This window comes from Oncorhynchus mykiss, chromosome 23 (assembly GCF_057628025.1).
Source record: "Oncorhynchus mykiss isolate SJ-2025 chromosome 23, ASM5762802v1, whole genome shotgun sequence".
In the NCBI taxonomy this organism is placed as follows: domain Eukaryota; kingdom Metazoa; phylum Chordata; class Actinopteri; order Salmoniformes; family Salmonidae; genus Oncorhynchus; species Oncorhynchus mykiss.
Window position 1 is genome coordinate 64467776 of NC_143044.1, and position 14839 is coordinate 64482614.

General features: G+C 48.7%; 1 protein-coding gene across 50 annotated transcripts in view; it reads left to right on the forward strand.

Moving 5' to 3' along the window:
• Positions 1 to 14839, forward strand: part of ank3b (ankyrin 3b) — a 294436-nt gene that overhangs the window by 134970 nt on the left and 144627 nt on the right. For 41 of the 50 annotated variants that reach the window (XM_090217947.1, XM_090217950.1, XM_090217933.1 and 38 more), the window contains 3 exons: positions 5520 to 5618; positions 12262 to 12447; positions 14784 to 14807. In XM_090217947.1, the coding sequence (XP_090074073.1) occupies positions 5520 to 5618; positions 12262 to 12447; positions 14784 to 14807 (309 nt within the window). The remainder of the gene's footprint in view (positions 1 to 5519; positions 5619 to 12261; positions 12448 to 14783; positions 14808 to 14839) is intronic. The other 9 variants (XM_090217925.1, XM_090217952.1, XM_090217954.1 and 6 more) reach the window with 1 other exon arrangement.

Below are 14839 nucleotides of genomic sequence, written 5' to 3' on the forward strand. Positions count from 1 at the left end.
GTGTCGTAAAGACGGGACAGTGCGTCAGCCTTTACGTTCTGGGAGCCTGGTCTATACGAGAATGTAAACCGGAACCGGGTGAAGAATATGTCCCACCTTGCCTGACGTGGGTTAAGTCTCCTAGCTGCCCGAATATACTCCAGATTCTGGTGGTCGGTCCAGATGAGAAAGGAGTGCTTAGCTCCCTCAAGCCAGTGTCTCCACACCTTCAGAGCTCTAACCACCGCTAGCAACTCCCGGTCCCCCACATCATAGTTACGCTCCGCTGGGCTGAGCTTCCTTGAGAAAAAAGCGCAGGGGCGGAGTTATTGTGGCGTACCCGAGCGCTGTAATAGCACGGCACCCACCCCAGCCTCGGACGCGTCTACCTCCACTATGAATGCTAGAGAGGGGTCCGGATGCGCCAAAACGAGGGCATCGGTGAACAACGCCTTCAACTTGTTGAAAGCTCCGTCCGCCTCCGCTGACCACTGCAACCGCACCGGGCAGTGAGGTAATGGGAGCCGCTATCTGGCCAAAACCCCGGATAAACCTCCGGTAGTAGTTGGCAAAACCCCAAAACCGCTGCACCTCCTTTACCGTGGTCGGAGTCGGCCAATTACGCACGGCCCTAATGCGGTCGCCCACCATCACCACCCCCGAGGTGGAAATGCGATAACCCAGAAAGGAGACGGCTCTTTTAGAGAACACGCATTTCTCAGCCTTTACGTATAGGTCATGCTCCAGCAGTCTACCAAGCACCTTACGTACCAGAGACACATGCGCGGTGTGAGTGGCCGAGTAGATCAGAATGTCATCAATATAAACCACCACTCCCTGTCCGCACAGGTCCCTGAGAATCTCGTCTACGAAGGATTGGAAGACGGCTGGAGCATTCTTTAACCCATACGGCATGACGAGGTACTCATAGTGGCCTGATGTGGTACTAAATGCGGTTTTCCACTCGTCTCCCTTCCAAATACGCACCAGACTATACGCGCTCCTGAGATCCAGTTTTGTGAAGAACTGCGCTCCGTGAAATTATTCCACCGCCGTAGTGTTGAGAGGTAGAGGGTAACTATACCCCACTGTGATGGTGTTTAGACCTCTATAATCAATACACGGACGCAAACCTCCCTCCTTTTTCCTCACAAAAAATAAACTCGAGGAGACGGGTGAGATGGAGGGCCGAATGTACCCCTGTCCCAGCGACTCCGTGACATATGTCTCCATCGTCAACGTCTCCTCCTGGGACAACGGGTACACGTGACTCTTGGGAAGCGCAGCGTTTGCCTGGAGATCTATCGTACAATCCCTTCCCGGTCGATAAGGTGGTAATTTAGTCGCTTTCACTTTACTGCCAAATCGGCATACTCGGGGGGAATGCACACGGTGGAACCCTGGTCTGGACTCTCCACCGACATGGCACCGATGGAAACTCCCAAACACCTTCCAGAACACTCCTCTGACCACCCCTGGAGAACCCCCTGTCTCCACGAAATTTTAGGATTGTGCCGAGCCAGCCAGGGAATCCCCAGCACCACTGGAAACGCAGGCGAATCAATAATAAAAAGACTGATACGCTCCCTATGATTCCCCTGCGTCACCATGTCCAGTGGGACCGTGGTCTCCCTGACCATCCCTGACCCTAATGGCCGGCTATCTAGGGAGTGCACGGGAAAGCGAGAATCTATCGGCACAAGCGGAACCAATAACTTAAGGGCGAGTCCGCGATCCATAAAGTTCCCAGCTGCGCCTGAATCGACTAGTGCCCTATGCTGGGAAGAGGGAAAAAAGTGAAGGAAAAAAGTTACGACAAACATGTGGCCAACAAGGGGTTCTGGGTGAGTTTGATGCTGACTCACCTGGGGTGATCGAGAAGCGTTCCACCTGCCATCTCTACTCCCAGACGGACCCCCCCAGCACCGATCAGACGTGTGTCCTCTCCGACCACAGTTGGTGCAGGGAAGGCCTCCTCCTCCGGTACCCCTCGGCACAGCCCCTCCCAACTCCATCGGAATGGGAGCAGAGGGGCTGGGTGGTGGAACGCACAGGACCCTCTCCGAACGCCCGCGGGCAGCCAGCAGATTGTCCAGTCGAATGGACATGTCAATCAGCTCATCCAGTGACAGAGCGGTGTCCCGACACGCTAACTCCCTGCGGACGTCCTCCCGGAGACTACACCTGTAGTGGTCAATAAGGGCCCTGTCGTTCCACCCAGATCCTGCTGCCAAGGTCCGGAACTCCAGCGCGTAATCCTGGGCGCGCCTCCTCTCCTGCCTGAGATGAAATAGTCGTTCTCCCACCGCTCGGCCGTCTGGAGGGTGATCAAACACGGCACGGAAGTGGCGGGAAAACTCTGGGTAGTGCTCCCGCGCTGAGTATGGGCCATTCCAGACTGCATTCGCCCCCTCCAGAGCACGACCCGTGAGGCAGGAGATGAGGACACTCACCCTCTCCGCTCCCGAGGGAGTGGGTCTGACGGTGGCCAGGTATAGCTCCAGCTGAAGCAAAAACCCCTGGCAACCCGCCGCCGCTCCATCATAAGCCCTTGGTAGCGCCAGACCCTCCGTCTGCTGGAGTCGGGAGATGGGGAGTCCGGAGCCGGGGGTGCCGAAGGTGGAGAGAGGAGACCACTCCTCTCCCATCGGTCCATTCTCTCCATTACTTGATCCATCGCCGATCCGATCCGATGGAGGACGGTGGTGTGGTGGAGAACCCGTTCCTCCATCGATTGTAGAGGGTTGGCTGCTGCTCCTGCTGACTCCATTCAATCTTTAGGTGCGGGATTCTGTAATGCTCCGGGTGTCGTGGGTGTGGAGTCAAACGCAGGAGACAGAGAGTGCAATGCTGTGCTCTTTAATTGCACCAACGCACCACAGGGTGCTCACAATAATAACGGCCCCAGACACGGGGAATGAAAAATGTACAACTGAAAAATGCACGACCAGGAACTAACACGTTCCTCTACTACAGAGCCGAAGGTTACAATAATTAATCCCGCACAACAAACAGGCGGGCCGGCTATCTAAAGAAGCCCAACAAATCATCACAAACAGGTGCTACCAATCAACATACAAGGAGGGGGAGGAAAGACAATCAGTGGCAGCTAATAGGCCGGTGACGATTACCGCCGAGCGCCACCCGACCGGAAAGGGAAGCCACCCTCGGTCGGACTCAATCATTGATGCCCCACGAGGTGAGATCTTGCATGGAGCCCCAGACCGAGGGTGATTGACCATCATCTTGAACTTCTTCCATTTTCTAATAATTGCGCCAACAGTTGTTGCCTTCTCACCACGCTGCTTGCCTATTGTCCTGTAGCCCATCCCAGCCTTGTGCAGATCTACAATTTTATCCCTGACGTCCTTACATAGCTCGCTGGTCTTGGCAATTGTGGAGAGGTTGGAGTCTGTTTGATTGAGTGTGTGGACAGGTGTCTTTTATACAGGTAACGAGTCCAAACAGGTGCAGTTAATACAGGTAATGAGTGGAGAACAGGAGGGCTTCTTAATGAAAAACGAATATGTGTGTGAGAGCCGGAATTCTTACTGGTTACTGGTCCACTATGCAATCTGGTTTCCGAGCTGGTAATGGGTGCACCTCAGCCACGCTCAAGGTCCTAAACGATATCATAACCACCTTCAGTAAAAGACAGTACTGTGCAGCCGGCTTCATTGACCTAACCGAGGCTTTCGACTCTGTCAATCAGCGCAACGTACAAAAAAAGGATAGTAAATAAGTACACGGAGAGCTAACATTAATGACATATCCATCTCTTTTGGCTCAACGTGGAGGAGAGACTTCATCACTACTTGTATTTGTGAGAGGTATTGACACTGAGCTATAATATGTTCGGACCCCAGGAAGAGTAGCTGCTGCCTTGGCAGGAACTAATGGGAATCCATAATAAACCTCAGGAAGAGTAGCTGCTGCCTTGGCAGGAACTAATGGGGATCCATAATAAACCCCAAGAAGAGTAGATGCTGCCTTGGCAGGAACTAATGGGGATCCATAATAAACCCCATGAAGAGTACCTGCTGCCTTGGCAGGAACTAATGGGGATTCATAATAAACCCCAGGAAGAGTAGCTGCTGCCTTGGCAGGAACTAATGGGGATCCATAATAAACCCCAGGAAGAGTAGCTGCTGCCTTGGCAGAAACTAATGGGGATCCAAAATATACCCCAGGAAGAGGAGCTGCTGACTCGTTGTTTATTATCTATGCATAGCCAGTTTACAAATGACCTCGATTAACCTATACCCCTGCACCTTGACATGGTACCGGTACCCCCTGCACCTTGACATGGTACCGGTACCCCCTGTATATAGCCTCCACATTGACTCTGTACCGGTACCCCCCTGTATATAGCCTCCACATTGACTCTATACCGGTACCCCCTGTATATAGCCTCCACATTGACTCTGTACCGGTACCCCCTGTATATAGCCTCCACATTGACTCTGTATCGGTACCCCCTGTATATAGCCTCCACATTGACTCTGTACCGGTACCCCCTGTATATAGCCTCCACATTGACTCTGTACCAGTACCCCCTGTATATAGCCTCCACATTGACTCTGTACCGGTACCCCCTGTATATAGCCTCCACATTGACTCTGTACCGGTGCCCCCTGTATATAGCCTCATCATTGACATGGTACCGGTACCCCCTGTATATAGCCTCCACATTGACTCTGTACCGGTGCCCCCTGTATATAGCCTCATCATTGACATGGTACCGGTACCCCCTGTATATAGTCTCCACATTGACTCTGAACCGGTACCCCCTGTATATAGCCTCCACATTGATTCTGTACCGGTACCCCCTGTATATAGCCTCCACATTGACTCTGTACCGGTTCCCAATGTTGAAATGTTCATAAATGACCAGCATGGTCAAATAATAATAATCACAGTAGTTGTCGAGGGTGCAACAAGTCAGCACCTCGGGAGTAAATGTCAGTTGGCTTTTCATAGCCGATCATTAAGTGTATCTCTACCGCTCCTGCTGTCTCTAGAGAGTTGAAAACAGCATGTCTGGGACAGGTTGCACGTCCGGTGAACAGGTCAGGGTTCCATAGCCGCAGGCAGAACAGTTGAAACTGGAGCAGCAGCACGGCCAGGTGGGCTGGGGACAGCAAGGAGTCATCATGCCAGGTAGTCCTGAGGCATGGTCCTAGGGCTCAGGTCCTCCGAGAGAGAGAAAGAAAGAGAGAATTAGAGAGATAATAATGGCTGTATTGTCTGTATTACTATAATACTGTACTGTTGTAATGGCTGTGCTGTCTGTATTACTATAATACTGTACTGTTGTAATGGCTGTGCTGTCTGTATTACTATAATACTGTACTGTTGTAATGGCTGTGCTGTCTGTATTACTATAATACTGTACTGTGATAATGGCTGTATTGTCTGTATTACTATAATAATGTACTGTAGTAATGGCTGTGTTGTCTGTATTACTATAATAATGTACTGTTGTAATGGCTGTGTTGTCTGTATTACTGACTAATCAGTATGTCTTGTGTCTCCTGTAGAATGGCTTCACTCCTCTGTACATGGCTGCTCAGGAGAATCATCAGAAGGTGGTCAGATACCTGCTGGACCATGGCTCCACACAGGGCATCGCTACAGAGGTCAGTATTCTAGACCGACCCTATAACCCTTCTACTCTTCATACTAACTCACTACACAGGGCATGGAGGACTGTATCATAGTGATGTTAAACTATGGTACTGTATAATAGTGGTATTAAACCATGGTACTGTATAATAGTGATATTACACTATGGTACTGTGTAATAGTGGTATTAAACCATGGTACTGTATAATAGTGGTATTAAACCATGGTACTGTATAATAGTGATATTACACTATGGTACTGTATAATAGTGGTATTAAACCATGGTACTGTATAATAGTGGTATTAAACCATGGTACTGTATAATAGTGATGTTAAACCATGGTACTGTATAATAGTGATATTACACTATGGTACTGTATAATAGTGGTATTAAACCATGGTACTGTATAATAGTGGTATTAAACCATGGTACTGTATAAGAGTGATTTTAAGCCATGGTACTAGAGAGGGCAGGAGAGGCAACTGAAACAGTGAAGGAACAAGGATGTCAGTCACTCAATCTGTAAAGTGTAGTTCCCATGTTTCATGAGCTGAAATGAAAAATCCCACAAATGTTCCATACGTGCTGAGTGTTTCTGTCTGTAATGAAGCCCTTTTGTGGGGAAAAACTCATTCTGATTGTTTGGGCCTGTCTCCCCAGTGGCTGGGCCTGTCTCCCCAGTGAGTGGGCCTGTCTCCCCAGTGGGTGGGCCTGTCTCCGCAGTGGGTGGGCCTGTCTCCCCGATGGGTGGGCCTGTCTCCCCAGTGGGTGGGCCTGTCTCCCCAGTGGCTGGGCCTGTCTCCCCAGTGGGTGGGCCTGTCTCCCCAGTGGGTGGGCCTGTCTCCCCAGTGGCTAGGCCTGTCTCCCCAGTGGGTGGGCCTGTCTCCGCAGTGGGTGGGCCTGTCTCCCCGATGGGTGGGCCTATCTCCGCAGTGGTTAGGCCTGTCTCTCCGGTGGGTGGGCCTGTCTCCCCGGTGGGTGGGCCTGTCTCCCCAGTGGGTGGGCCTGTCTCCCCAGTGGGTGGGCCTGTCTCCCCGGTGGGTGGGCCTGTCTCCGCAGTGGGTGGGCCTGGCTGCCAAGTGGCTGCACCCCTGCTCAGTCATGTGATATCCATAGATTTGGGCCTAGTGAATTTACTTCAATTGGCTGATTTCCTCATATGATCTGTCACTCAGTAAAATGGTAGACATTGTTGCATGTTGCGGTTCTATTTTTGTTCAGTGTAATATTGTTAGGATACTGCACAGCAACAGCCCCTGATGACAACGCCCCTCACTGCTGCTGGTGTTCTGGTAGTCTTATAAGAGGTAGTACCGTACAGTGTTGGGGTCAGAGGTCAGGGTTAATATTGCAGTATGGTATAGTGTATATAGTGACTGTTATCTCTCCTGTAGGATGGCTTCACGCCCCTGGCGGTGTTGTTGCAGTATGGTATAGTATATATAGTGACTGTTATCTCTCCTGTAGGATGGCTTCACGCCCCTGGCGGTGTTGTTGCAGTATGGTATAGTATATATAGTGACTGTTATCTCTCCTGTAGGATGGCTTCACGCCCCTGGCGGTGGTGTTATAGTATATATAGTGACTGTTATCTCTACTGTAGGATGGCTTCACGCCCCTGGCGGTGGTGTTGCAGTATGGTATAGTATATATATATATATATAGTGACTGTTATCTCTACTGTAGGATGGCTTCACCCCCTGGCGGTGGTGTTGCAGTATGGTATAGTATATATATATATATAGTGACTGTTATCTCTCCTGTAGGATGGCTTCACGCCCCTGGCGGTGGTGTTGCAGTATGGTATAGTATATATAGTGACTGTTATCTCTACTGTAGGATGGCTTCACCCCCTGGCGGTGTTGTTGCAGTATGGTATAGAATATATAGTGACTGTTATCTCTACTGTAGGATGGCTTCACCCCCTGGCGGTGTTGTTGCAGTATGGTATAGTATATATATATATATAGTGACTGTTATCTCTCCTGTAGGATGGCTTCACGCCCCTGGCGGTGGTGTTGCAGTATGGTATAGTATATATAGTGACTGTTATCTCTCCTGTAGGATGGCTTCACCCCCTGGCGGTGTTGTTGCAGTATGGTATAGTATATATAGTGACTGTTATCTCTCCTGTAGGATGGCTTCACCCCCTGGCGGTGGTGTTGCAGTATGGTATAGTATATATATATATATAGTGACTGTTATCTCTACTGTAGGATGGCTTCACCCCCTGGCGGTGTTGTTGCAGTATGGTATAGTATATATAGTGACTGTTATCTCTACTGTAGGATGGCTTCACCCCCTGGCGGTGGTGTTGCAGTATGGTATAGTATATATAGTGACTGTTATCTCTCCTGTAGGATGGCTTCACCCCCTGGCGGTGTTGTTGCAGTATGGTATAGTATATATAGTGACTGTTATCTCTACTGTAGGATGGCTTCACCCCCTGGCGGTGTTGTTGCAGTATTGTATAGTATATATAGTGACTGTTATCTCTCCTGTAGGATGGCTTCACCCCCTGGCGGTGTTGTTGCAGTATGGTATAGTATATATATATATATAGTGACTGTTATCTCTCCTGTAGGATGGCTTCACGCCCCTGGCGGTGGCGTTGCAGTATGGTATAGTATATATAGTGACTGTTATCTCTACTGTAGGATGGCTTCACGCCCCTGGCGGTGGTGTTGCAGTATGGTATAGTATATATAGTGACTGTTATCTCTACTGTAGGATGGCTTCACCCCCTGGCGGTGTTGTTGCAGTATGGTATAGTATATATAGTGACTGTTATCTCTACTGTAGGATGGCTTCACGCCCCTGGCGGTGGTGTTGCAGTATGGTATAGTATATATATATATATAGTGACTGTTATCTCTACTGTAGGATGGCTTCACCCCCTGGCGGTGTTGTTGCAGTATGGTATAGTATATATAGTGACTGTTATCTCTACTGTAGGATGGCTTCACGCCCCTGGCGGTGTTGTTGCAGTATGGTATAGTATATATAGTGACTGTTATCTCTACTGTAGGATGGCTTCACCCCCTGGCGGTGTTGTTGCAGTATGGTATAGTATATATAGTGACTGTTATCTCTCCTGTAGGATGGCTTCACCCCCTGGCGGTGTTGTTGCAGTATGGTATAGTATATATAGTGACTGTTATCTCTACTGTAGGATGGCTTCACCCCCTGGCGGTGTTGTTGCAGTATGGTATAGTATATATAGTGACTGTTATCTCTACTGTAGGATGGCTTCACCCCCTGGCGGTGTTGTTGCAGTATGGTATAGTATATATAGTGACTGTTATCTCTCCTGTAGGATGGCTTCACGCCCCTGGCGGTGGTGTTATAGTATATATAGTGACTGTTATCTCTACTGTAGGATGGCTTCACCCCCTGGCGGTGGTGTTGCAGTATGGTATAGTATATATAGTGACTGTTATCTCTCCTGTAGGATGGCTTCACGCCCCTGGCGGTGTTGTTGCAGTATGGTATAGTATATATATAGTGACTGTTATCTCTACTGTAGGATGGCTTCACGCCCCTGGCGGTGTTGTTGCAGTATGGTATAGTATATATAGTGACTGTTATCTCTACTGTAGGATGGCTTCACCCCCTGGCGGTGTTGTTGCAGTATGGTATAGTATATATAGTGACTGTTATCTCTCCTGTAGGATGGCTTCACCCCCTGGCGGTGTTGTTGCAGTATGGTATAGTATATATAGTGACTGTTATCTCTCCTGTAGGATGGCTTCACCCCCTGGCGGTGTTGTTGCAGTATGGTATAGTATATATAGTGACTGTTATCTCTCCTGTAGGATGGCTTCACCCCCTGGCGGTGTTGTTGCAGTATGGTATAGTATATATAGTGACTGTTATCTCTACTGTAGGATGGCTTCACGCCCCTGGCGGTGGTGTTGCAGTATGGTATAGTATATATATATATATAGTGACTGTTATCTCTACTGTAGGATGGCTTCACCCCCTGGCGGTGTTGTTGCAGTATGGTATAGTATATATATATATATATAGTGACTGTTATCTCTACTGTAGGATGGCTTCACCCCCTGGCGGTGTTGTTGCAGTATGGTATAGTATATATAGTGACTGTTATCTCTACTGTAGGATGGCTTCACGCCCCTGGCGGTGGCGTTGCAGTATGGTATAGTATATATAGTGACTGTTATCTCTCCTGTAGGATGGCTTCACCCCCTGGCGGTGTTGTTGCAGTATGGTATAGTATATATAGTGACTGTTATCTCTACTGTAGGATGGCTTCACCCCCTGGCGGTGTTGTTGCAGTATGGTATAGTATATATAGTGACTGTTATCTCTACTGTAGGATGGCTTCACCCCCTGGCGGTGTTGTTGCAGTATGGTATAGTATATATAGTGACTGTTATCTCTACTGTAGGATGGCTTCACCCCCTGGCGGTGTTGTTGCAGTATGGTATAGTATATATAGTGACTGTTATCTCTACTGTAGGATGGCTTCACGCCCCTGGCGGTGGCGTTGCAGTATGGTATAGTATATATAGTGACTGTTATCTCTCCTCTAGGATGGCTTCACGCCCCTGGCGGTGGTGTTGCAGTATTGTATAGTATATATAGTGACTGTTATCTCTACTGTAGGATGGCTTCACCCCCTGGCGGTGGTGTTATAGTATATATAGTGACTGTTATCTCTACTGTAGGATGGCTTCACCCCCTGGCGGTGTTGTTGCAGTATGGTATAGTATATATAGTGACTGTTATCTCTACTGTAGGATGGCTTCACCCCCTGGCGGTGGTGTTGCAGTATGGTATAGTATATATAGTGACTGTTATCTCTACTGTAGGATGGCTTCACCCCCTGGCGGTGTTGTTGCAGTATGGTATAGTATATATAGTGACTGTTATCTCTCCTGTAGGATGGCTTCACGCCCCTGGCGGTGTTGTTGCAGTATGGTATAGTATATATAGTGACTGTTATCTCTCCTGTAGGATGGCTTCACGCCCCTGGCGGTGGTGTTATAGTATATATAGTGACTGTTATCTCTACTGTAGGATGGCTTCACGCCCCTGGCGGTGGTGTTATAGTATATATAGTGACTGTTATCTCTCCTGTAGGATGGCTTCACGCCCCTGGCGGTGTTGTTGCAGTATGGTATAGTATATATAGTGACTGTTATCTCTCCTGTAGGATGGCTTCACGCCCCTGGCGGTGTTGTTGCAGTATGGTATAGTATATATAGTGACTGTTATCTCTCCTGTAGGATGGCTTCACGCCCCTGGCGGTGGTGTTATAGTATATATAGTGACTGTTATCTCTACTGTAGGATGGCTTCACGCCCCTGGCGGTGGTGTTATAGTATATATAGTGACTGTTATCTCTCCTGTAGGATGGCTTCACCCCCTGGCGGTGTTGTTGCAGTATGGTATAGTATATATAGTGACTGTTATCTCTCCTGTAGGATGGCTTCACGCCCCTGGCGGTGTTGTTGCAGTATGGTATAGAATATATAGTGACTGTTATCTCTCCTGTAGGATGGCTTCACGCCCCTGGCGGTGGTGTTGCAGTATGGTATAGTATATATAGTGACTGTTATCTCTCCTGTAGGATGGCTTCACGCCCCTGGCGGTGGTGTTATAGTATATATAGTGACTGTTATCTCTACTGTAGGATGGCTTCACCCCCTGGCGGTGGTGTTGCAGTATGGTATAGTATATATAGTGACTGTTATCTCTCCTGTAGGATGGCTTCACGCCCCTGGCGGTGGTGTTGCAGTATGGTATAGTATATATAGTGACTGTTATCTCTCCTGTAGGATGGCTTCACGCCCCTGGCGGTGTTGTTGCAGTATGGTATAGTATATATAGTGACTGTTATCTCTCCTGTAGGATGGCTTCACGCCCCTGGCGGTGGTGTTGCAGTATGGTATAGTATATATAGTGACTGTTATCTCTACTGTAGGATGGCTTCACGCCCCTGGCGGTGTTGTTGCAGTATGGTATAGTATATATAGTGACTGTTATCTCTCCTGTAGGATGGCTTCACGCCCCTGGCGGTGGTGTTGCAGTATGGTATAGTATATATAGTGACTGTTATCTCTCCTGTAGGATGGCTTCACCCCCTGGCGGTGTTGTTGCAGTATGGTATAGTATATATAGTGACTGTTATCTCTACTGTAGGATGGCTTCACCCCCTGGCGGTGGTGTTGCAGTATGGTATAGTATATATAGTGACTGTTATCTCTACTGTAGGATGGCTTCACCCCCTGGCGGTGGTGTTGCAGTATGGTATAGTATATATAGTGACTGTTATCTCTCCTGTAGGATGGCTTCACGCCCCTGGCGGTGTTGTTGCAGTATGGTATAGAATATATAGTGACTGTTATCTCTCCTGTAGGATGGCTTCACGCCCCTGGCGGTGGTGTTGCAGTATGGTATAGTATATATAGTGACTGTTATCTCTCCTGTAGGATGGCTTCACGCCCCTGGCGGTGGTGTTGCAGTATGGTATAGTATATATAGTGACTGTTATCTCTCCTGTAGGATGGCTTCACCCCCTGGCGGTGGTGTTATAGTATATATAGTGACTGTTTTCTCTCCTGTAGGATGGCTTCACGCCCCTGGCGGTGGTGTTATAGTATATATAGTGACTGTTATCTCTCCTGTAGGATGGTTTCACGCCCCTGGCGGTGGCGTTGCAGCAGGGACATGAACAGGTGGTCTCTCTGCTCCTAGAGAATGACACTAAAGGAAAGGTTCGGCTCCCGGCGCTCCACATCGCCGCACGGAAGGACGACACCAAGGCTGCTGCCCTGCTGCTCCAGATCGACCACAACGCAGATGTCGAGTCCAAGGTACCACACAGACAGCGCACCAATCACTAGTCCTTTATCTGCACTCTGATCACAGGGCTATCCTAGGAATCAGGTTTAAGGAGTTAGCCAGGTAACTCAGAACTAACCTGCTCCAGGGCAGGCTAACTCAGGGCTAACTCCACTATCCTGCATTCAGAACTAACCTGTTCCAGGGCAGGCTAACTCAGGGCTAACTCCACTATCCTGCATTCAGAACTAACCTGCTCCAGGGCAGGCTAACTCAGGGCTAACTCCACTATCCTGCGTTCAGAACTAACCTGTTCCAGGGCAGGCTAACTCAGGGCTAACTCCACTATCCTGCATTCAGAACTAACCTGCTCCAGAGCAGGCTAACTCAGGGCTAACTCCATTATCATGCATTCAGAACTAACCTGCTCCAGGGCAGGCTAACTCAGGGCTAACCTGCTCCAGGGCAGGCTAACTCAGGGCTAACCTGCTCCAGGGCAGGCTAACTCAGGGTTAACTCCACTATCTTGCATTCAGAACTAACCTGCTCCAGGGCAGGCTAACTCAGGGCTAACTCCACTATCCTGCATTCAGAACTAACCTGCTCCAGGGCAGGCTAACTCAGGGCTAACTCCACTATCCTGCATTCAGAACTAACCTGCTCCAGGGCAGGCTAACTCAGGGCTAACTCCACTATCCTGCATTCAGAACTAACCTGCTCCAGGGCAGGCTAACTCAGGGCTAACCTGCTCCAGGGCAGGCTAACTCAGGGTTAACTCCACTATCTTGCATTCAGAACTAACCTGCTCCAGGGCAGGCTAACTCAGGGCTAACTCCACTATCCTGCATTCAGAACTAACCTGCTCCAGGGCAGGCTAACTCAGGGCTAACTCCACTATCCTGCATTCAGAACTAACCTGCTCCAGGGCAGGCTAACTCCACTATCCTGCATTCAGAACTAACCTGCTCCAGGGCAGACTAACTCAGGGCTAACTCCACTATCCTGCATTCAGAACTAACCTGCTCCAGGGCAGGCTAACTCAGGGCTAACTCCACTATCCTGCATTCAGAACTAACCTTCTCCAGGGCAGGCTAACTCAGGGCTAACCTGCTCCAGGGAAGGCTAACTCAGGGCTAACTCCACTATCCTGCATTCAGAACTAACCTGCTCCAGGGCAGGCTAACTTAGGGCTAGCTCCATTTATCCTGAATGAAGTGTCTGAGCTAAATCAGATTCCCTCCTTCTCGCAAAGATTGCGTCATCATCCCCTTCATTTGAGGAAGAAAACAATATAAAATCAATCAAATGTATTTATAAAGCCCTTCTTACATCGGCTGATATTTCAAAGTGCTGTACAGAAACCCAGCCTAAAACCCCAAACAGTAAGCAATGCAGATGTAGAAGCACGGTGGCTAGGAAAAACACCCTAGAAAGGCCAAAACCTAGGAAGAAACCTAGAGTGGAACCAGGCTATGAGGGGTGGCCAGTACTCTTCTGGCTGTGCCGGGTGGAGATTATAACAGCACATGGCCAAGATGTTCAAATGTTCATAGATGACCAGCAGGGTCAGATAATAATAATAATCACAGTGGTTGTAGAGGGTGCAACAGGTCAGCACCTCAGGAGTCTCTTCTGAAAGCCTATTTCACACCATAGAATGAAAACGTGTCACTCACCCATGGATTGATGTTTCAGCATCGTCTCAATGAAGAGTTCTGCGTTCGACTCTCCATGTGTGACATGCACACGTAGTTACAAGCCTGAAGAGTTCTGCATTCGACTCTCCATGTGTGACATGCACACGTAGTTACAAGCCTGAAGAGTTCTGCATTCGACTCTCCATGTGTGACATGCACACGTAGTTACAAGCCTGAAGAGTTCTGCATTCGACTCTCCATGTGTGACATGCACACGTAGTTACAAGCCTGCTACAGTTAGCAGCAGGCGGACAAGCAATATCCACCGTCGAAGCCCGACCTAGAATGTGAAGCTAACTGAAGCTGGTTAGCTTTAGAAAACCCTGAGTAGATATAGCTTTCTTCATATGATACCACCTCACTGTGGTTGTTGTAGATGTAGTGTGAACTTGAAGTGTGAACTTGAAGCAGAGTTCTGATGTTACTGTTATAGTATAATTTGACTCTGTAGATGTTCTATAATATCAGTATGCTGACAAAAGTAGTACCCTGTGTTACTGTGTTCATGTCTGTGGTGTTAATGTTGTGTACCTGACTGTTATCCTGACTGTTATGTTGTTATCATGACTCTTCCCACCATCGTACAGCATGGTGCAGCCATAGTGTCGTTGTGATGCACTAACCTCCCATTCTCTCCTCTCTTCACCTCTCGCTGGTGTTGCTCTCCCTAGATGATGGTGAATAGGACCACAGAGGTATATTTGGATCTCCTCTACACACTCAACAC